Raw genomic sequence first — 23,153 nt, 5'->3', positions numbered from 1 at the left:
AGACACGTCCAACTTATAAAACCCCTTTTTTTTGCGTCGGGGGCTAAATAAACACCATCACAAGAAATATGACCGTACTTGTTTTTCTCTAAAAGCGTAATATATTTCCCTCTCTTTTTCAATCAACGCAAGTTATCATTATCAATTTACTTCTGCTGAATAATTTCAGTTTCAATTTATGTATATATTCGTTTTACGCTTGTTCAGGCTTATACGAAGTCAATTAACATTTTGTGTACTCGTACATATTTAATTAACTATAAAATAGACTATAAATTATATTTACTTAATTTAAAATGTATAAGCCTTATCAAGGACGATGGAACGAGCTATGTTAGGAGTATCTCTGCGTGATCAAATCACAAACGAGGAGATCCGCAGAAGAACCAAAGTCAACGACATAGCTCAACGAGTCGCGAAGCTGTAGTTGCAATGGGCGTGGCACATAGTTCGAAGTGACGATGAACGTTGGGGTCACAAAGTGCTGGAATAGCAACCATGCACTACAAATCGCAGTGTTGGTCGACCCCCCCACCAGGTAGACTGACGACATCACGCGAGCCGCAGGGATTTGCTGGAAGCAGGCGGCTCAGGATCGTGATGTTTGGAAGTCCCTACAAAAAGGCCTATGTTCGGCAGTGGACGTCCATCGACTGATATGATGATAATGATCAAGGACATTGATGTTATTGGTTAATAAACTTGACTTAGTTTTTTTGAAAAATCTAAAATCGTAGATATGATTTACATTTCCGAATGCAATGCTCCTACAGATAGACGCAAGTTCAGTCGGAAATACTGGTCTTACCAATTGGCACAGCTAATTTTCCGGATCATTAATTCTTTCACGCACTTGCAAATTGTGTGGTAGGTTATTACGGGGGAACATTATCACTTATGTTTTTCAGATAGCATGGGTACGGTGACAGTCGTATGACGTTTATAATACGTATCTACTATTATCGTGAATCGCGGCAAACTTTCAAATGAAACAAACTATCACCCGCACCACTCTACATGAAACATCAAATCAATCGACAAAATGTCATTTACCTACTGTGTGATATACACCAGTAAGCACCGGATGACATTTTTACATAGAATCTCAATCTTAATATGCGAAAGGTTCATCACAAAATCTCGAAAACCGCTTGACGTGCAAAGATGAAATTTGGCAGGCAGTCTATAGTTAGTACGAATGCGCTAAGATCGGATTTTGCGATAGGGCCTGATTAAAGAGGTCTAAGGGCGGACGAAGTGGCGTCCCCATTTTGTATATGTCAACTAGCATACGTCAAAGATAAGTTTGCTAGTGATAAAACTACTTATTTTACAATGACTTTAAAGCTTTATGAAATGACTCAGTATTATGCACTAGATTGGAAAAGCGGACTCAATGAAATTAGTTCATAATCCTTGGCTTGTTCAGTGGAAACTTTAAATTGCTTTAATGCAGCTGCAGCTTTGAAAATACCAATTCGCGAGGTTATTATTTTAAAAGACGTGAGGGTAAAATTTTAACCTAACTGTATTAACTTAGCGTTTGATTAAATTTAAGCGAAATTAATTGCTTTTTTATAGCGTTGAAACTTGTCTTTAGAAACGAGGTAGTTTTGAGAAAATGGACTGTTTTCTTGAGTGCTGACTTTATTGGGTTAAAAGGAAACTTTAATTAAATTTATTAACTGCAACGTCACGGTTCAGACACTCGCTAAAAAAGCGTTTAAAAAAGTCAATAGTAAACTTTTTGTGAGCCTGTTAGCTAGCTACTCTGACTACGAAAAACAAGGACATATAGAAATAGTTCTAACATTCGTTTGTTTCAAGTAGTTCGTTACGCCAAGTTTGTATGTCTTTGTCTATAGTGAATCTACCACCGTTTCGGAAGGCAAATCATAATGAGAAGAACCAAATAAAACTCAGCTATTTTAACATCAACACCATTTACAATAAAAATTAGTTTTAAATTACAAAATATTATAACTTCTACAGCAGATACCCTTATGTAAAAATACTCAGCTCATAAACTGTCATTTTCCACAGTTATAATAAAGTTAAAATCGACACCTTTTGTTGTATGATTAGAAATACCCAAAGCTATCTCAAATGTGTTTACTTAAACGACTAGTCACCGAACATCATCCATCAAAGATTTTATATTATACTTAGATATTATACTTAAATTATATATCTATATTTAAATTCCCTGAAAGATAAACCAAGGTATAATAAGTTGGTCGCTCATATTTAATTGCATTCAGGTGGCAATAACGGGCGCTGCCAAAATGTGCCAGTGGATACACGAGCATCAAGTGGATTGGATTCACAAGGCGCCGGCGCTCGTGGGGCTCGCACTCAACCTATTTTTCCTTATAAGGATCATGTGGGTGAGTTACACAAAGCTGTATTTTTAATTTTGAACTAGCGGACCCCTAACTTCATCCGCGTGGAGTCTCTTGACGAAATTCAACATTAAGAGGAAAAATCTCCGTCACACATGATTTTTATGCAACTTTAACAGTTTTGCGATACCTCATTAGTGCGTTGCATAGCGTCCTAGAGCAACGGATTAACGCATTGTACGCCACACCTGCGTTGCGGTGATGCACGACGTCGTATGCAAGAGGACAACGCATGCACCCAGAGTCGCTACAACGCATACAAAACAAATTAGCACTGTCAGTCGTCAGTTGAAACGCCGCCTGCTCGACAAAACGCAAGTTTTTTCGTGCAAACGCGTATCAAACAAACTTCCAAATGTATTAGGGCGAAACCACAACACTACCTAAACGCAAGAACTCGTAGAATACGTGTAGTGCCGTCCATGGCTCACTAGAATCTAAACTGATGGCCATAATTTTCTCCTACGATGCCGTAAGCGATAAAATATTTGCGTTGCGTCAACACATCGCATTGCGTTGCGCCATCGTATTTGCGATGTGACGACGCATCGCAGTGTAGTGTTTTCGCCCTTAGACATGCTATAACTTAACATTTTCTGTTACAAGGTTCTCATAACGAAGCTCCGTTCAGCGAATACTCTAGAAACGGAGCAGTACAGGAAAGCGACGAAAGCGCTGCTGGTGCTCATCCCACTGCTGGGCATCACCAACCTGCTAGTTTTGTGTGGGCCCAGTGATGACTCCTGGTTTGCGCACGCCTTCGACTACGTGCGCGCCTTGATGCTCTCCACGCAGGTAACTTTATATTGTATCAATAACGAGGTTATTAAAAGTTGTTTAACTAACCAGTTGTTTTTTACTGTTGCATAAATAATAGTTATACAAGTTAACAGCCACATTGTCTTACAAATTGCGTGATACATTATATATATTGTTAGGTTAGAGGGTATTCGAAGAAAAAAAACCCTCCGTGACTCGTTCGTCTCTTTGTTCTTGTTTTGGATATAACGGCGGTCGTGGTGCGAGCTAGAACATTCTTTACCTAGCCGTCGTAGTGTTCAGTGCTATTTCTTGTATCGTAAATTCAGTGTTCCGTATCTTTTGTGATTATTTTAAGGCTTGTTTAATTTTTGTTTCATTTTGATTAGTTTGTTAATAAATTGTCCTGATATTAGTTGTAAATTATAATTTTGTCCTATATGGCCGTTGTTATTTTCAAACCCATGACTGAATAATCTAAATATATCATTCCGACGCTCTGAAATTTTCATTTCCTGGTAACGCACTTAGCTATCAGAGTCAAGAATTTGCGTGAATAAAAAAGTTGACCGTCTCATCGAGATGAAGCTACTCACGTAAAATTAGCTTGTTAGTAATCAGGTGTACAAAATGTTCTAAGGATCCCTGATTAGAAGAGAAACAGTCCAAAAGAATAAACTACAAGCCCTTGGCTTAAATTTACCTGTGATATGAACTAACGTGAATAACGCTTAGAAGGCTGTTACTAAAGCAGAAAATAACTCTGAGCACTGTGCCGTCACTTCTGAGCGGTACAGTGGTGAGTACGCGAATGAGTGGAATTTTTCAGGTACAAATGATGAATTACGACTAATTATTGTAATGTAATTAATAATGTACGGCTTTGTTATAGTGTTATAGATGATTAAAAATAAATGTCACCTGTTACCGATCAGAAATGACGGCATAAAAAATAATTTTCGTTTTTACGTTGGTACATTTCACAGGTAATTTTTTTCAAGGGCTTGTAGCCTAGAAGACTGTCGTGTTGCACCGTCGAATAATTCCATTTTTTCAATAAAAAAATTAGAACTGCGAAAGTTCATACGCCAACAACAAATAGTGTTGTTTAGATGAATGCACGCTTCAGTCTAGTGGAGCGAGCCTGACATAGCTTTTTTTGAAACAAAACGTTGCCAGTATTTTTAGGCTATTATTCCTCTTTCTTCTACAACAAAGCGTTTTGCCTGTGTTAGAAATACAAAAGCCAGTTTTTTTTTTTCAAAAATATGTCTTTTAAACCTGACCAATATTCTCTTTTCATTGCAACTGAGCAAAAAGGCTAAAGTGGACACGACCCACTAAACATCTAGTCTTTCAATAGCTCAGCGGGCGAAGACCGAACCCAGTGCTTTTCGGGCTTGAGTACCTTCGCTTAACCGTAGAGTTTCTAGAGCTTTCAATTTCAAAAATGTAAAAATCAGGAAGAAAGAGAAATCTTAAAAGAAGAATATAAAATTTCCAAAAAGGAGCTAAAGAAGACCATAGCAACAGCGAAGGGAAAAGCATGGGACGCTCTGTGTAAGGGTCTTGAATCCGACATATATGGTGATGCATACAGGATTGTTAAGACACAAATGCAATTACCAAACCCAAAAGTGTGCCTATCTCTGGTACAAAAAATGGATATTTTTAAAAGCCTCTTCATTACCTCAACACCTTTGCGCGAACTCACCAAAGAAATAATAGGGGACTTGGAATTTGAAAATGTAGCTTTCAGACTCGATGAGACACTGGAGTCTAGTAAAAAAATTAATGTTAAAAAGGCCCCGGGCCCAGATGCGATACCACCTGAAGTAGTGAAATTTGCTATATGCAATAATGTCGAGTATTTTACAAGTCTCTTTAATAATATGTTTAAGAAGGGCAGATTCCCCGAAAATTGGAAAATCGCTAAGTTGGTTTTGATCGATAAGCCAAAGAAAACAATTACCGATCAAACTAAATATAGGCCAATTTGTTTGCTAAATGTTATCTCAAAGACGTATGAACGGCTTATAAACATGCGACTTCTGCAGGAGATCGAAATAAGTGGAGGGCTACATAACAACCAGCATGGTTTTAGATCTGGTAGGACTACTGTTGATGCAGTGGAAGATGTAGTGAGAGCAGCAATGGAAGCCAAACAAAAAGGCCAATGGAATTCCCTCATCCTGGTTGATGTCCGAAACGCCTTTAACACAGCAACCTGGTCTATTATTATTAACAAGATGAAGGCCCGGAGTATTAACAAATACGTAACTAACGTTATCGTGGACTATCTATCGAAACGCCAAATACAATTAAAAAATAATGTTAGGGCTAATGTAACTGGTGGCGTTCCACAAGGATCAGTCCTTGGTCCAACCTTGTGGAACATTCTCTACGATGATGTGATGAGCATTGAAGTTCCAGAAGGAGTAAAACTCGTATGCTATGCAGACGATTTAGCGATCTCTGTAACTGCAAAGGATATGCATGACCTAATACTTAAGACAAATGAATCATTGCATGCAGTAGATCTTTGGATGCGCCATAACCAATTAGAGATTGCACCAGAAAAAACTGAAGCTGTAGTCTTTAATAGGAAAAGAAAGGTACATGCCATTCAATTTGACTGCGGAGGGCAGACGATTAAAACATCACACAGCGTAACCTACCTAGGCGTAAAGCTGGACTGTGGACTAACTTTCGGCCCGCACTTAAGATCCGTCTGCGAAAAAGCTTCGAAAACTGCAAGAGCCCTATCTACGCTGCTCCTCAACACTAAGGGTCCTAGTGACGTCAAAAGAAGGACGTTAGCTATGGCTACACAGTCCACTGTTCTGTATGCGGCACCAATTTGGGAGCCAGCTATGAAATTTGCTGTGCATAAGAAACAAGTGTTAAAAGCACAACGTATACTAGCACTCCGAGTTTGCTCTGCCTATAGAACAGTGTCGACTGACGCGGCACTGGTTCTGGCTAACCTAACACCCATTCATTTACTAGCCTCTGAGAGATCGGCTCGAAGAACAAAAAATAGCGCTGAAAAATCAGGAACTCTTGAAAAAGAAACCCTAGCGAGATGGCAAAAGGAATGGGAAGGATCTTCTAAAGGTAGATGGACATACAGCCTTATTTCTCATATAGAAGAATGGACCAGCAGGAGGCATGGCCGAATGACATATCGACTTACACAGTGCTTTACTGGAGATGGCGTTTTTATGTGCTATCTTGCAGGTATTGGTAAAAGACCAGATGCCACATGCATGTACTGTAAGAATACAGATGATGCGATGCACACCATCTTCCACTGCGTAAAGTGGGAACATGAAAGACGAGAAGTTTCTGCAAAGGTGGGCGATATTAGTGTACAAAATTTGGTATCTAAAATGCTGGAATCTGATAAAAATTGGAATATTATCAGTAATTTCCTTGAGGATATTATTAGGGAAAAGGAAAAGGAGGAAAAGAGGAGGAAAATAACAAGAACTTAAGACAGACAAAAATGTTACCGTGTTATAGGCTGAAAGGCGGGTACACGGCTAACAGGGCGATAGGAGGGGTTTTAGCCGGTAGGAGTCCGGCACTACCCTTTAGGGTGTCCATGAGGATTTCCCCTCCTGAAGAAGAAAAAAAAAAAAAAAAAAAAAAAAAGAGCTTTCAACTGAACTTGGAACGTTACGTAATTCAATCTCGAATGTGTGCCTAGTTGAAGTTTTCAATATTTTCATACTGTTATTGTCGCGTTGACGTATACGCGAATTTATATGGAATTAAAACAATTGTGCAGTAGTGCCACTAGATGGTGCTGTTTCAATTCCTTAAAAAATCGCATTTACGTTAACACGATAGTAACAGTATCAAACTGCCACTAGGCCCTTTCAGTATTAAAGCTTCAAATATTGGTTAATAAATTGTATAGACAGTAATTTAGCGCTCATATATTACTATGTTCAATATTTCATATAAAACATGGCCGATTACGATATCTGCGGTTAAATCATTGTTAAATAATATCGACGTCCCAACATTTTAGTTGGAATACTACAAAAACAATATTTGAGTTATTATCTCACTACTTCAATAGAATATTTTGAAGACCTCGTGATGATAAAAATGTGGATAAAATTTTGCACACGCACTGAGTTCTGATGACAATACATGAAACGTCATTACAAATCCAATATGGCGGCCTCCCCAAGATGGCAGACTGGTTGTTTGAAATCATGTAAAAGGGTTTACTGGCAGCAATACTAAAAAAATTGTCAAGTGACTTAAATCCAATATGTCGGACGTTCAAGATGGCGGACATGCTATTTGAAATGCACCCCCATGATATGGGTATCAAATGAATAGGTTTGCTGTCAGGAATACGAAAAAACTCCATTTGTAATTTTTTGTGCGTGCTAAAAGGGTATTTTTGAATTTGTTTTCAACTATTATATTTTTTTATACCATTTGGAATGTTTTGTCATCTCAAAGTATGGTTCAGTCCTAAGTAATCGCGAGCGGAACAATTGTTATTCTTAAAGGGAGGAAAGCTTGGCAAGAACAAATTTACTTTAGCGAAACTTAAGCGTCTAATCCACCTTTTAGCTACTTTAAACCTTATCAAGATACCGCGAGCCTACTTTGTGGGCAGTCTGTTTTTGTTTAGAATTAATTGAATGAAACATTTACGTTTTGACTTTGGCTCGGTCTTACTGAATAAATTAACAAATATTGCAGTGTTAATTTTTGAATTAAACGTAAACACAGAATACCTATTTAAATTTTACATTGAAAGCGAGAAACAGGAGATATTTATGCTGGTGTAATTACCTATGTTGACTTTAATAGTTTTTTGTGATATACCCGCCATTTTGCTGTTTATTACCTTGAACAGTGAAGTGAGTGGTCGTCCACGGCTATTTTTTTATTATACACTACTAGTAGTAGTAAGAATACAAGGATAATACATAGCCTATAGCCTTCCTCGATGAATGGGCTATCTAACACTGAAAGAATTTTTCAAATCGGACCAGTAGTTCCTGAGACTAGCGCGCTTAATCAAGCAAACAAACAAACAAACTCTTCAGCTTTGTATATTAGTATAGATAGTAAAGATATAGATTATATTACTATTATTATACGGTATATTTTTTGTCAGCTGTTAATTAATTCATACTTCTATACCTATTGTAAATGTAAGGCTGTCTGTTAGCTTTTTAAAACTAAATCTCCGAACAGATTTTGTCGAATTTTGGTATAGATAGAATAGTAATAGGCTACTTACTTGATGCTGCGAAATATTGCAATGGCGAAAGGAAAGGAAAGAATGGAGGGTGAAATAAATTTTTCAAGTTATATTTATAGAAATTGCTTCATAAATAATGATATAAATAAAATATATGATGTGAAGATTTTTTTAATTCCGTCCCTAAAGATCTGAAAAAGAGTTAAAAATTTGTCTAAAAATATAAATCAGCTGTCTTTCAAGTTATATTTAAAACGAAGATCGAAAAAATATTTGTCGGTTTTCGAAGAATAGCAAAATATACCAATTACTCCCTGTTCACAATGAACTCCCGCAAAGATTCAATACTAATTCTTATTTTTTTTTTTTAGGGCTTCACAGTGGCCCTGTTCTACTGCTTCATGAACACTGAAGTACGCCACGCCATACGCTACCACGTGGAGAGGTGGAAGACTGGGCGCAACATCGGCGGCGGCCGGCGGAGAGGGGCTTCCTACTCCAAGGACTGGTCTCCAAGGTCCAGGACTGAGAGCATCCGGTAAGAACTGCATGATCTATCAGAATGTGTGTAAGATGATTAGCATGCATCTACTATAAATGATAATCAGTGGCGTGCACTTTATACATGCATTGTTTACTCTGGAGTCCATATAAAAAGTTGGTATCATTTGTATGTCGTGCCTACCCTAGTTGAAAGTCTTGTGCACGCAACTGACTATAATCTACGAATAAGAAATATATACGGAATTTTAACTGACAACAAATCATGTAGTAGTTATGGTAGTTATCAGCTTATTATGACGGTCCACTACAGGGTTAGGTCTTATTAGGAGAGATGATATGGAGCTGAAACCCATAACGCTGCTTAAACACGGGTTGGGAGCTTAGCGTCGATCGTGGGCGACCACTATCAGATGACAATAATGACCAAGACTACTTGCGTGACATGGCGTGCCTCGCAGACCATGTCAAGATGAGGTTTTGGCCAAGGCCAGGTCAAATATTAGGTTCTTTTTACTGCTACAACTACGAGAAGGGTTATTTTATTCGCGCGTATCTTGTTTGTATGTATGTAATATTTTTCATTTCCTCATATATTCCAAACCGCTGAACGGATTTACGTAATTAAGATATCGTTAGGTTTGTCTTAATAACCCAAGTATTCTTAGTATAGTTGAAGTTAAAAAAACCAACACGACGATTGTGATATGGGTATCAAAGAGAAGGGCTCATCAAGAGGATTTCAAAATAGTATATCATGGCCATATTAAAAACAACCTACAATTAGAAAACGGTTATTTATTAATAGCTGTACAAAAATACGCGAGGCGGATGACTAGGTGCGAGCAGGTTTGGCAGTCGGGTGTTTTTATTTTTTTAATTTTTCTTCCATATTCTTAGAGTTAAGCCGTCGGTCCCGGTCATTATTATTGAAATCTGATAGTTAACATAAATAAAAACCCGGATTAAAGCAGCATGGTGGGTCTAAGCTCCAAATCTCTGCTATAAAAAAAAACTGAAAACATCTTTAGTGGACTATTAAAGTTGGATGGTAATTGTTATAATCTATCGTGTAGATAATAATTTCTCTTGTGGCTATTTCTTTAGTCTAATGCAAGTCCTTATAAACTTGCATGTACTAATAAATTTTCTTATTCGTAGAGCATAACGAATCTGTGATAACTGACACTAAAATTAACGATATCTTTATAGTTTTCATTTTCATTGTATATTCACAATGATGTATTCAAATAACTCAACTAAATTGGCAAAAGAAGATTCATTACACAGTGGAGAATTTGGTTGAATTTTCTATTTTTGGGCATTTCATTTTAGTTGAGTGATTTGTATTACTTTTATTTAGAATATATAACACTCATCATTATTATCATACTTTCTAAACATTTGATGAAAAATGCATTTTGGAGCTTACCTATCAAGTTTTATTCTTTGCAAAAATCTTAAAGCATGCTTTAAATTTTTTAACTTTCACAACACTAGAGTTTTGCAAATAATAGAATTAATTTATTATCAGTAGACTCAAATTGCTTACATATTATCGACAGGTATCTTATATTATTGCGTACATTAAAACTATAGAATATAGATTCATTCATTAAAAAAATATTATCGATGTCACAGATGATTTTATTTTTAATTTCAAATAATGGGAATTATGACTAGGTTTGTATATTGATTTTTATTAGACATTCGGGTAAATAAAGACAATATTGACTAATTTAATAAAGTCAATATTAACTATTAATATAAATAAGATTATAAAATTTCAAAATCTTTTATCGTAGTTAGATGAAAATTTATCCAATTTACTTTCTTATTTATCAATATATGAACTATAAATATAAAAAATAACAAAGATATTTGTAATTTTGTTTGAACGCCCATACAAATCTATTGATCATTATGATCAACGACGTCATTAATTTGTGCCATTTTGTATGGTACGTTTTTCAGGGATAGCAGTGCCGCAAATATGACCCTTTAAGTAAACCCCTGTAGCTCCGAAAGTAATGATCGCAGACACCCTGTTACTTTTACAAAATTCTTTTACCATTCGCAAACTCCTAATCTATATACTATTTAAAAACTGTCATCATCCCTATTAGCAAGCATAATAAGTTTTAGCCAACGCAACAGTTGAAAACTATTCAGTAAAACTTAACTTTCAAACCTCGTTAAATAATATAACCGCACGTACTTTTTTATGTACCACCCTCACCCTCGTGAACGACCAGAAATAGGGTCATCTCAATTTAGTATGTCCATATTTATTAAATAATCTATGTAGAAAGAAAACTGGGTACCTACTTGTCTGCCATTTTTGTGTATTCATTATTTTAAAGTTAATGACATATTTTCCTTTCATTACGCAATCAGAGTTTATCAGGTATCGACACTTCATCTGATCATACATACCTGGGCCTCTAGCCATGTCACATATCTAATCCCTGTCTACAATCACTGACGCTTCGAAACCTAATGTATGGGATTGACAATTTTTATCAATGAGGCGCGTGATTAACCTATAAATCAGATATTATATGATACATAACTTAATTTTTGTAGCGTTAGCGATTGTAGAAAAAGAGTCGATATTATGTAACATGACTAGAGTGGCTGTACTTACATTAAGCGCTTGCTTCATATGTGAATAGCACAAACTAATCCTAAGTAGACCAAGCGACAAATTGCGTTTATTCATTTGAATAATCGTTATAAGACAAAGTTGACCTTTAAGACAAACTTGTACAACAGACATACGATTTCAAATTTTGTCTCTAAAATCAAACTCACTTCAACAGTTTTATAAAATACCAATTTTAGAAACCCCTATTATAATCCCCAGGGAAAAGATTCTTCTACCTATCAGAACTAACTAACCTACGCAATGCTAATGGCCGTTGCTAACTGTTGGATTCTGAATATTAAACTTTACGTTTGACACTTGGTCTGCGCCACGCCTAGACTCCGTGCCACAAAAGAAGTCCCGCGGCTAAAACCTGAACTAAAATTAACAGCGCCTTAAACAAATGACAATAAGACCGTCATTACCAAATGACACATAAAGGACTTGTTTCGTGACGCGGAGTGTAATTCGATGTCCGAGGGTCACGGAACGTATAATGCAAAAGAAATCTTCGCTGCAATCGTCAGCTAGGTGTAACATGTAACCATAATATTCGCTACAAAATAGCGCTGCAAACTGTATCGATATATGCTGTGAAAATCTTTATATTGTTGTCTGTGAATTCGATCGTAAGAACAACGATAGTATAAAATCTTTGATCGACAACAATGGATACGTGTCATCAACAATGGAGCAATACCTAATTGTTATCCCGTAAACGCATACTATGTGATTGTTAAGCATTCTTTACGAATTGCTAACTTTCCCTTTGATGCATTTTCCCAAACACCATAATACAATATGGGTATTTTCAGGTCATACTCTTGACCGCATTTGAATATATAAATATTGAATACTAGCGGACGCCCGCGACTTCGTTCGCCTTTAGACCACCTTAACCCAGCCATCTTGCAAAATCCGTTCTTAGCGGACCTCTGCTATCTATAAACTACCTCCCTGACAAATTTCAACGTTTTACGTCAAACGTAAAAAGTTTTTGATTTTCCGTAAAAGGTTTTTGCGATTTCGTGATGACCTTTCGCATTTATATATTAAGATATGAATATATTGAATAGGCATCTGATAGGGAGGGGTGTTCCACTATAGGCAGTATCATAGCATACCATTAGGCATGATACTGTCAATCACTAGCCCATATAGTATTAAAATAAAATTGAAAATTTTGAAAAAACCTTCTGTAAGGACCCTCGTCCTTATTATAACATAAGCAAATCACTGGCTCATTTCTAAACTGGTATGGCAAGCAGACCGCACACAACCACTCCGGTCAAGTGCCGGTGACAGACTGTGACCACTGACCATTGCCCAAACTACCAATGTACATGAGATAGTGTATGTAGTATTGTAGGTATCTATTTAGTAGATAACTACACCCCCGAAGGTCATGAAATTATTAATTACACTCTCGATCAAGTCATCAATATTCTATTTCAGTAGGCTTTCATTTAAGACCCCTTTCAAGTGTATTTGCAGACATTCGGTTATCCTTCCCCACTTTCACCCCCCAGAACATTTAAACGGCTCAACCGACTTTCATCAAGCATGTCTAACACTCGCACATAAGTAACCTTTCATACAAAACAAATTAAATTGAAATCGCTCCATTCGTTCGAGAGCTACGATGCTACAGACAGATTGACAGACAGACAAACACGTCAAACTTAAAACACCACTCTTTTTGCATCGGGGATTAAAAATAGAAATAAAATATCTGCAAGAAACAGTAGGTAATGCCGTACACTTTGACATAATAAAAAGACGCTGTATTATATCTTAAGTTCCGTAGGTTATCTTGTGTTCGACGTTTAGAAATAACAATAGCAATGAATAGGTCTCTCAACCGGGGCAATAGTCTCGTAGCCCGGGTATAACCTGCACAGTTTATGCCTCATATGGAAACGTTCCAAATTCAAAACGGTAAATATAAACTGGAGGACTAACGTAACTGAAACACAATACTATTTACTCCCGGCTAAATAATGCAGTCAAGTAAAAATACCCGGTTTAGGTATACTTGGGCGGTTAAGGGAATGATTTAAAGTAAATAATCGGACATCTTTCGGTTTTGGTGATAAATTAGCTTAGCATTCTTATGTATTTGTATGTATTTAATATTTTTACCGATAAAACCTAACCAGTTTAGGTAGCAGTGGGGCCAAATTTTTTTATTTCCACCAGGGCCCTGGGTTACTTAGATACGCCCCTGGAATCGAGTGACCTATTGAGCATGGTCTCACCACAAATGAACACCACTCGCCACAAATGAGGCGTCCAGCTATCTCAGGCTCTTCAGGCTCAGTCCAGTATATTCTATTGTAAAAAAAATCAGTAAGCTTAGCGTAGCGCTGTAACGATATAACTGAACAATGTAAGTTTGGAATGATATCATCCCGCTATCTAAAGTATCTTGTTAGACACAGAGATACAGAGACATCGCTATTATAATAAGAGAAGTGATTCTACGAACATAACTGCATGAAAGCATTTTTTATTCACTCGCATAGCACAGGCTTACAATGTTTCTACGTCACGGGTCCCTTGCGACATCGCTGCTAAATTGATGAATTCTTTATGTGTTTTCGACTAACAGTTTCGGAGATTTACACAGTCCCATTTCCAAATCCATATTTGATCACCCATTTTTTCCTATTAGGCTCACGGTATGAAGATAAATGGACATCTTTACGGATAACTTCACCGGTGCTTACGAAAACAGGCTTTATTGCATTTAAGAAGAAAAACGAATGGAAAATAATAATGTGGATTTGGAGGAGAAACTTTTACTTATTCCTTTTTACTTTGTTACATTTTTAATTAATTTTACAAATAAATTTTATTGTTTTATCTGCTTTATGTCTGACTTTTTTCTGCCAATGCTTCACACTTCCTTTACGCCACGGGAATTTGCATGCAAGGTATTTGTTTCAGGTAAGCATGATGTTTTATTTATTTTTGTTAATCAATGATTATTGCATCACATGTATGTGTTTGCTTGATGCAACTGTAAATCCAAAACATATTTTGATTTGTTTTTTATGACGTCATATATTTTTCTTTTCTGGCTCCTCAACCATTCGCTAATTTTCGCTAAAGACGTGTGATGTTGCACTAAATATGAACGTAAGAATATTATTTTACCAGCAACAACGTTTGCCGGATCAAGTAGAAGTAAAATAATATTTACTACGAGTCTGACGACTGATCTCGGAATGACACAATAAATGAAACCCAATACACGACGTCAATACCAGTAGCGTAGCTATGTGGGTGAAAAGGCCCACGATTTTTTCAATTGAAAATTTTAAAAAATGAGAAAAGCAATATGTGCAAGCCTCATAAATAAAATCTAGCACAAAAATATGCCTCTTCAATATGCTAATGTTATGGGCTCATTGGGTTGGCCATTACTTCTCATAAATGTTTGCTCCGTGGTAGTTTACCTTAGTTTTCAATAAGTCATCAAATCTAAAAGGGTGTACAACTCAGTACATAAAAGTATAATACACGGCCCTGATTTACAACTGACCCGTGTGACGTCACAGCTAATATAAAATAGAAATTAATTGAAATTAATTAAAATAAACTTAAAAATTAAAGCAGCAAATATGAGTTACAATATAAAAATAATTAATTACTAATTAAACTACAGATTTAAATTGATATGATGTAATTTTATTAATAAGTTGTACGATGTAAATCAGGACCGTTGAGTTAAGTTAGAAGCAATAATTTCCAATCGGCCCCGGGCGACGAAAACCCAGGCTACGCCTCTGGTGGGCACTTACAATATCAAACTCCAACAACTATAACGCCATTGTTATTATTGCCACAATTCATAGAACGAGATCACTCACGTCAGGAATATTAGAAACACTTGGCTAGACTTGAAACTATGCGAAACGAATCAAGAGATATTTGCTATTGGCTTGGAAACCCACATATAAATGTTATTGAATTCTTGTAAATTGATTTATCGAGATACATGCGATTTATTTATAAACCTAACATTAATCTTATGTAACTATCAAAATTAAAATAAGTCTTCTTGGTTTGTGTCTTCGGATTATACGAATTCTGGTTCAGGCAGGTTTTTTTTTTCGGGAAATTGTCAGTATCCTGGCGTTGGAAAGTTGTTTATATTATAGTGCTCTTTTCCAGACAGTGCTACAGATAGTGACAAAGCACACATCACAATAAACATGAATTGAATTATCATGATGAGTATTAACTTAGAAACGCCTATCTTAGTGGCATAATGCTGTAGTAGATTAATTAAAAACATATCGACAACTGTTCTGTAGTAATCCCTGCATAAATAAAATCAGTCAAGAATAAATTTCATATACGAGTAATATTAATAATTAAAAATTATTACTGGACATTTGTTCAGGCTGTATCTAACTATAATGTTCTTGAAATCAGACAAAGACTATGTGTTCTGATTTCATCTTAATCTTTCACACAAAATTTGCAGATGTGCTATTAGATTTAGGTACACGAAAGGAAGACGTATTAGATTAGGAAATATTTGCCAAATTTAGCTTTACAGTAGGTATGCGATTGGAAATTGCTGTACCTACCCAATATATGCTATACCCATTTTCTAACTACAACTCAAATCTAGGTATGCGATTAGATATATCTATAGGTAAACTTTGAGGAAGCCCTTTCTTAATGAATACTGTTTACCAACAAATAAATTAGAAATGAAGGTAAAAAACATTTCATAACTTATTTATTTTAAATTCTGTATGGTTTGTTTATAAAATGTTATATAAAATATATTAAACATATCTAATATTCTAAGCTTATTTATTTTCTATTTATAATCAAATTTAGCTTATTTAGCTTTTTTATAATCAAATTTATTTTCATTAATTTAAGTACAACTTAAATATAATTATTATTAGGTGTAAAATGACTAGTGATTTATACCCTCATTTTTCATTTCTTTGTTGGTAAACAGTACTCATCAAGAACGGCTGTAGTATAGTTTCTAAATTCAACTTTACGGTAGGTATCCATCCAATTAATTTGCAAATTAGATTGGAACTATTTAAGGAAGATGTTTCTAAGGCCGCCTTTGCGCCAGGTTGTACAGCCACCCGTCGAAGCGGGAGTCGGCGGCTTCAGAGACGACTACCACGACGCTGCTAGTGCCACGGATGTCACTTGCGCCTCACCACGATGGCAGACATCTGCATGCTGTAAGTTTGCACTTCTTATAATAAACTAGAGAACGCACTCGACTTTCTCCGCCCTTAGACTATCTTAATCCGACCCTGTCGCAAAATCCGTTCTTATAGTTCGCGCGCCGAACGATGATCCGTAGGGTATTCCGTCCGATATTCTTCACACGCCGATGATGATCTCTGTGACGTTTCAATTGACAGTTGTATTAGTGATGCCAAACAATTTCATAACAGTCATAACATAAAGTCGATAACAGCTTGAGGACGTAACTTTTGCAGCACGTATACGTGCTGACATCTAAATTAGGTCGTCAAGCTGTTATCGACTTTATGTTATGACAGTTATGAAATTGTTTCGCATCACTAGTACAACTGTCAGTTGAAACGTCACAGAGATCATCATCGGCGTGTGAAGAATAGCGGACGTTTACGAGTACTAACTATAAAATAAACACGTCCCTGCCAAATTACATCTTTATACATCAAGTAATTTCGAGATTTAGTGATGAGTGTCGATAATAACCTTTCGCACTTAAATATTAAGTAATAATTAAGTAATATTAAATATTATCCTAAGTGTTGAAAAATTACATTCAAATGAAATTCACCCTAACACCTCTCCATCCTTAAAGTAAATTTTTTCATAAATCCATTGTTGTTCGTAATTTGTAAATTACAATACAGTATTCGGCAATCAGCATTACACTCTGTGTATGATCAATAAATAACCCCTATTTTCCCACCCTTAGAGTAGGATTTTAGGATTTCGAATTTATATGGGACCAACTTCGATGTAACCAATAAAAAGAACTATCAAAATCGGGCTATACTCTGTTAAAAGTTGTGCGTGGTCGTGCATTACAATTAATGAATAAACAATCAATCATCCCTTGTTTTTGTGCCCTTAGGGTTAGATTTTTCATCCAAATGTATAGGTGACCAACTTCAAAGTATTCTTTCTAATAAAATAAGTATTATCAAAATCGAACCACTCGGTAAAAAGTTATGCGTGTAAAAAGGACCTTCGTTCGTTTTTTCGTTGTTTGAAAATAGGTTATATGTCATTATTGTCCATTTCTAATGCGCAGGATTACATAACAAGTGGGAGTGCTAGCGGGGATCAGTCACCGGTGTGAGGAGGGGGGCGGGGGAGGCTCTCGCGCCTGCGCACTCTGCCCGAGGAGGACGCCCCTCCCGCCTCTCCCGCCTTCGCCACCCCGCACCCCACCGCTATGACAGCTTCACACTCATCCAGCTCGCAAGCAACGACGACTTCCGGAAACTCCAAGTGCAACTCCCAAGACCACCTACAAACGTTCGAAAACACAAACTGTCAAATTGAAAATGTCAAAAATGACAGCTGTCACAAAGGCGCACACTCACCGAACTGTGATAATAATAAAGGGATTGTCACTTACTTCACTTTCCACGATAACGCCACTGTTGTTTCTACCTCAAACTGCAATGATCTCATCACAAATGAAAAGTTTCCCGTCTCTCCTAACGGTCCTCTGAAGAGGCTTGATCATAAGTAACGCTGTAAATATTCTAATATTCTAATAACAGTTCACATTGACTTGCGATATTGACTTCGATTGTTGTCGCCAAATTTTGTATAAAATACAAAAAAAACAATTTGTAGATGACTAGCCCAACTACCATTCATCACTACTTAAACCAAATAACGGACAGACAGACAGACGAAAATTTTACTGATTGCATTTTTGCATCAGTATCAATCACTAATCACCCCCCTAATAGTTATTTTGGAAATGTATTTCATGTACAGAATTGACCTCTCTACAGATTTATTATAAGAATAGAAGATAGATAGAGAGAAAATAAGGTTATTTCGAAACTCACACATATAAACCTCGTTACAGAATAGCGCTACTGGACCTTTATTCTGCGCAAGCGAGGATTAATTCATTAGATCAAAATAAAGCGGTATCTGCGGTTTCACCCGCATAGATCCCGTATCTGTGGCTAGATATCGCAAGTCAATGTGTCTATTAATTTTGCTGTAAATAACTTATGATATTTTTTGTATATATAGTTATTTATAGGACAGAGGGCTATAATAGGGAAGGTCTGAGTATTTTACTCTTTACTACATACAAATTAAACATTAAAAACCTCACGACTGAACCGTTTTGTATATGCTCTACTTGCAGATCACATGTTCAAATCACATTATCTTATTTTTCATTTCAACACAACATGTTTTTTTAATTAATAATATATTTAAACAGTAACCTTTCAATGACTTAAGGTTAAGGATGTTTAATATTAATTGATTATGAAAATTTCCCTGTACAGGGCGTTGCGAAGTATTTCCCATAACTTCAAGATGTTGCCGAGTCCACTTATAAGAACCGAACTGCATAACTTATATTTATTTAACTAAAAAATAAATAAACTTTTAATGTTCTCATACTAAGTAATTCAAATAATTCCGACTGTCTATATAACACACGCCTTTATCTATCCTTGCTACATTTGGCTACGTCATTATTATAAGGATGCGTATATTTTAAGATCTATTTGCAAAATACTCCGAAAATATTCATTATAGAACCCATGTTCTTTGAACATTTTAAATTAATTTTTGTTAAAGAATATTGAGGTATGGGAAATACTCCCGAGCACCCTGTATATATATCTATCTGCCGTAGTAGTTGTAGCTGCTGTGTTTTTGTGTACAGTACGGCTATTCTGTAACGATGTGTAACGATGAACGATGACGAATGTGTTTTAACTCGCAAGTGCAAGTTTCGAATTCACCTCAGGGTTCCCAACTTAGGGGATTTCCCCCCAGATTTAGGGGGCAAATGAGTAAAATGGGATTTTTTTAGGGGTCTGAAATTTTTAGGAATATTTTCAGGGATTTTTTGACTCTTTAATATTTTTAAATAGCGACTTACAACGACATATAATACGTTATTCTACAACCATTCTGAGGCAACTGGCGACAATTTTCATCGAATAAAAAAAAATTGGTAAAATTGTCAACATGTATGATTTCAAAAATCTGAATCTTCAGATAAAGACGTAGTATTCTGTCTGTATTAAATATATACATTTGAAACAGCATATTATTTCTAAATTATTATAAATTTATATTTTTTTAGGGGGACAACTCAATCATTAAGGCAATGTTAGGAGTTTTTGACACAAACTTTAGGGATAAATATTTTGGAGAGTTGGTAACACTGATTCACCTCTATCTTTCTCATTCTATAGTATTGTGTTAGACAGAGAGAAAAAGATGAATTTGAAACTCCCACTAGCGAGTATAAGTGGTGTATACATTCACTTCATTACAGAATAGCCCAGCTGCAACTAAAACAAATACATTGAACGGTAATTCATACCAATATAAATAATATTGAGTATGTACCCAAGACCTTAACGTCACGTTACGTTACGTTATTGTTTCTCAAAACATTATTTTAATTTTAAAAATACAAACATTCTTTTTTTTTTGTTAAAGGCATTGGGCAAATTTCTGGAGTCTTAACCCAATGCGGCCACTGATTAAACCTTTTTTGAAAAAGAATTGTTTGACTGTTAAAACCTTGTAAAATATTATTTCTGTCCAATGATAAACCTTTGTTGATTTTCATAACTGGAGGTAGGTAAGAACTTTTTTTATATATGTGTGAGTAAATAAACATAATACAGACGAATGTCCATTTTATAAAGGTTGATATCATGACTTGGGCAAATTTGCCCAATAACCTTTTACTACCTTTTACTTGTATAAAGAGCAAATATACTGCCACAGAAGACTACGACTTCTAAAAAAACAACCTGTATATTTATTGTAATATACTTTAAATTATAATATTAATTTATTACAATGTCTGAATGTTTCAGCATTTCCACTTAAAGTTATTAAATAGGTATAAATTAATAACATACATTCTAATTTCTACGATAAATGGTAAGTAAAGTAAATGTGTACATAATTATAAAGAAAAAATCATCTGTAATATATTTTAATATTCCACACAATGTAAATACTAACCTACTATTGTATTAAAACAGATTTTATGAATGATTATTCCGATTTTTATATCGCTTACAGGAAATCCCTTTATTTCTCAGAATGTTCTATACAGTAAAACCTTCTTATTCCCTAAATAAATATGCCGTGTCTACACACACCGCTAATATGGATTACTCAAAAAATAAAACACTAAACCAGTGAAAAAAGCTTTTATCGTTACCAGTTATTTTACAACGAACATGAAAAACTGACAGTCACGGTATGTAAGGTAAGCAAGTAGTGAATTTATAGCTTGGCAAAGTACATTGATTGCACTCCCATGATATGCGGGCGACGGGGGTCGAAGGACTACGCGGGTGTGAAGTCGTGTATACGGGGCATAGACTATTATAATATAATGTTATGTTATTTGGGATATTCAGATATATCTGAAGACTAATCTGTAATGTAATAAGTTACTCATATGTGTAGCGGTGAACTTTTTGCTGTCATTGCTACCCGCCTCCCGGCCCCCGCGGACCATCGGGAGTGTTATAAACGTATTTGCCAAGCTATAGATAATGGTGGCTTAATTTAATTAATTTAATAAGGTTAATTTAAAATTAAATTAGCTGCTGGCTCCCAAAGCCAACACGGCCAAATGCAAGTTGCTTACCGTAGATACGTGCAGGAGCTTACATGAAACCGCCAAATTAAAAATAACGAAACTTTTAACCACAAGTAGAGTTGGTCACAACTACCGAATAGTGTAAACGCAAAATAAGCAGCTTTGACTGTATAGTACTATAATATATATATATCTTATACGTATATTACGAATAAGTATAGCGAAAGGCTAGCTTATATGTGTCTATATATTAAGTACTTATAATTGATATATGTAAATATATAAATGTTGCCAAAGTTTTGTTATATTTGTATCACTAAATATTTTAATTATATTTGATAAAAAAGTTAAGATATTGATATACATATAATTAGGTGAAATTGGGAAACAAAGCGCTAATGTATAGTAAAAATTTAGCATATCGTAATTTTACAAATTTTCATTTGGTTAATGAGCTAACGAATAAATACAATATTAAATTATATTTCTGTAATGTACTGAGTGAGGTAGTAAGTCATATTTGCTGTTTACCTAATTATAATGCATTTTTAATAAATACCTATTCCTAAAAATTGTATGGATAAGAAGATATTTTTAAAAAGTCTATTCACTGAACCGCTGGGATATTCGCTAACTCGGTGTCTTTCGGGGGATGAAGACATCCAAGCCTGTTCGACATTATTACTGGTTTCACCAGCGTAGTTACCGTTCCCGTGAGAATATAGTGAGAAAATATAACCTTGCTTGCTTTGCTTGATAAATGGGCTATCTAACACTGAAAGAATGGAGATGTCCCAAAATGGGCTTATGAATTATAAAATTCATAAGCAGGACGATAGTATTTTTACGGATAGAAGATACAAATTTCTGTTCAGAAAATAGTTTTCAGAATTTTTGGAACCCGCAATAATTAGACAAATATTTTTTTTTTGTTTTTCTCCCTTGTCTACAAATTAAACATAGACAATACAGAAGTGTTCAAAACAGCCAATAATGAATACGCATCTTCTAGGGAAGCTCGCTCTAACTAAACCCCAATTACTGCTTTTTATGAGTCACGAGCATGTTTTTTTTTTCATAAATAAATAATACAGAGTAAAACATATCGCATATCTACGAAATTCTATTAGATACAAACGAGTTTGATGGCTTTCATACACTGAAAACAACCGAGTTAGTGAATGCTTATCCTAAATTTTGTATATAACTAGTCAAGATGATTTCAATTTAAAATAAAATTATCAAATTCATGATTCGCTAAACAGACTTTAAACATAAAATCACATAAGATTCGCTAAACAGACTTTAAACATAATGTCACATAATCCCTAGGTTAAGAAAAACGAAATGGAAAATTAAAAAGTAACAAATTTTACAATGCGAAAGATTTGCGAATATCTGTCATTAAGTTTTAATATTGGTGTAACTTCATGTAAAAACTCATTGTGAATTTCTACATAATTGTACTACATAAAGTAAAGATTATATAATATTATATGTATACGTAATAACATAATATATTAAAGTTATATAAATATAAATTCATCTGTACCCAGTGGCTCGTAAATGCTCCTAAATGTACGTAATAAATGTTTATATCTTTAATAAAATATCTGAAAATTTTCTAATCTATTATTTTAACCTATACCTATAATAAATACCAGAAACCTACTTTGTAGGAAGTTTAGACGAAGAGACCACAAAACATTCAACAAACTTTCTTGACAATGGTCGATAAAGCATCGAAGAAAATGTTTGAAAAGTACCTAGTAC

General features: G+C 35.3%; 1 protein-coding gene across 2 annotated transcripts in view; it reads left to right on the top strand.

The window, feature by feature from the left end:
* LOC112045148 (diuretic hormone receptor) overlaps positions 1-23,003 on the top strand; it is a 44,989-nt gene extending 21,986 nt beyond the window's left edge. The window contains exons 6-10 of one of the 2 annotated variants that reach the window (XM_024081232.2): positions 2,262-2,387; positions 3,009-3,197; positions 8,772-8,938; positions 16,662-16,776; positions 17,850-23,003. In XM_024081232.2, the coding sequence (XP_023937000.1) occupies positions 2,262-2,387; positions 3,009-3,197; positions 8,772-8,938; positions 16,662-16,776; positions 17,850-17,897 (645 nt within the window). In that variant the 3' untranslated portion in view covers positions 17,898-23,003. Of the gene's footprint in view, positions 1-2,261; positions 2,388-3,008; positions 3,198-8,771; positions 8,939-14,222; positions 15,986-16,661; positions 16,777-17,849 lie in introns of those variants that run through there. The other variant, XM_024081233.2, reaches the window with a different exon arrangement.
* The last annotated feature ends 150 nt before the right edge of the window (positions 23,004-23,153 follow it).

The sequence above is a fragment of the Bicyclus anynana genome, chromosome 20 (assembly GCF_947172395.1).
Source record: "Bicyclus anynana chromosome 20, ilBicAnyn1.1, whole genome shotgun sequence".
Taxonomy (NCBI): Eukaryota; Metazoa; Arthropoda; class Insecta; order Lepidoptera; family Nymphalidae; genus Bicyclus; species Bicyclus anynana.
Note: the sequence above shows the minus strand (reverse complement) of the source record. Positions and strands in the feature narration are given on the sequence as shown.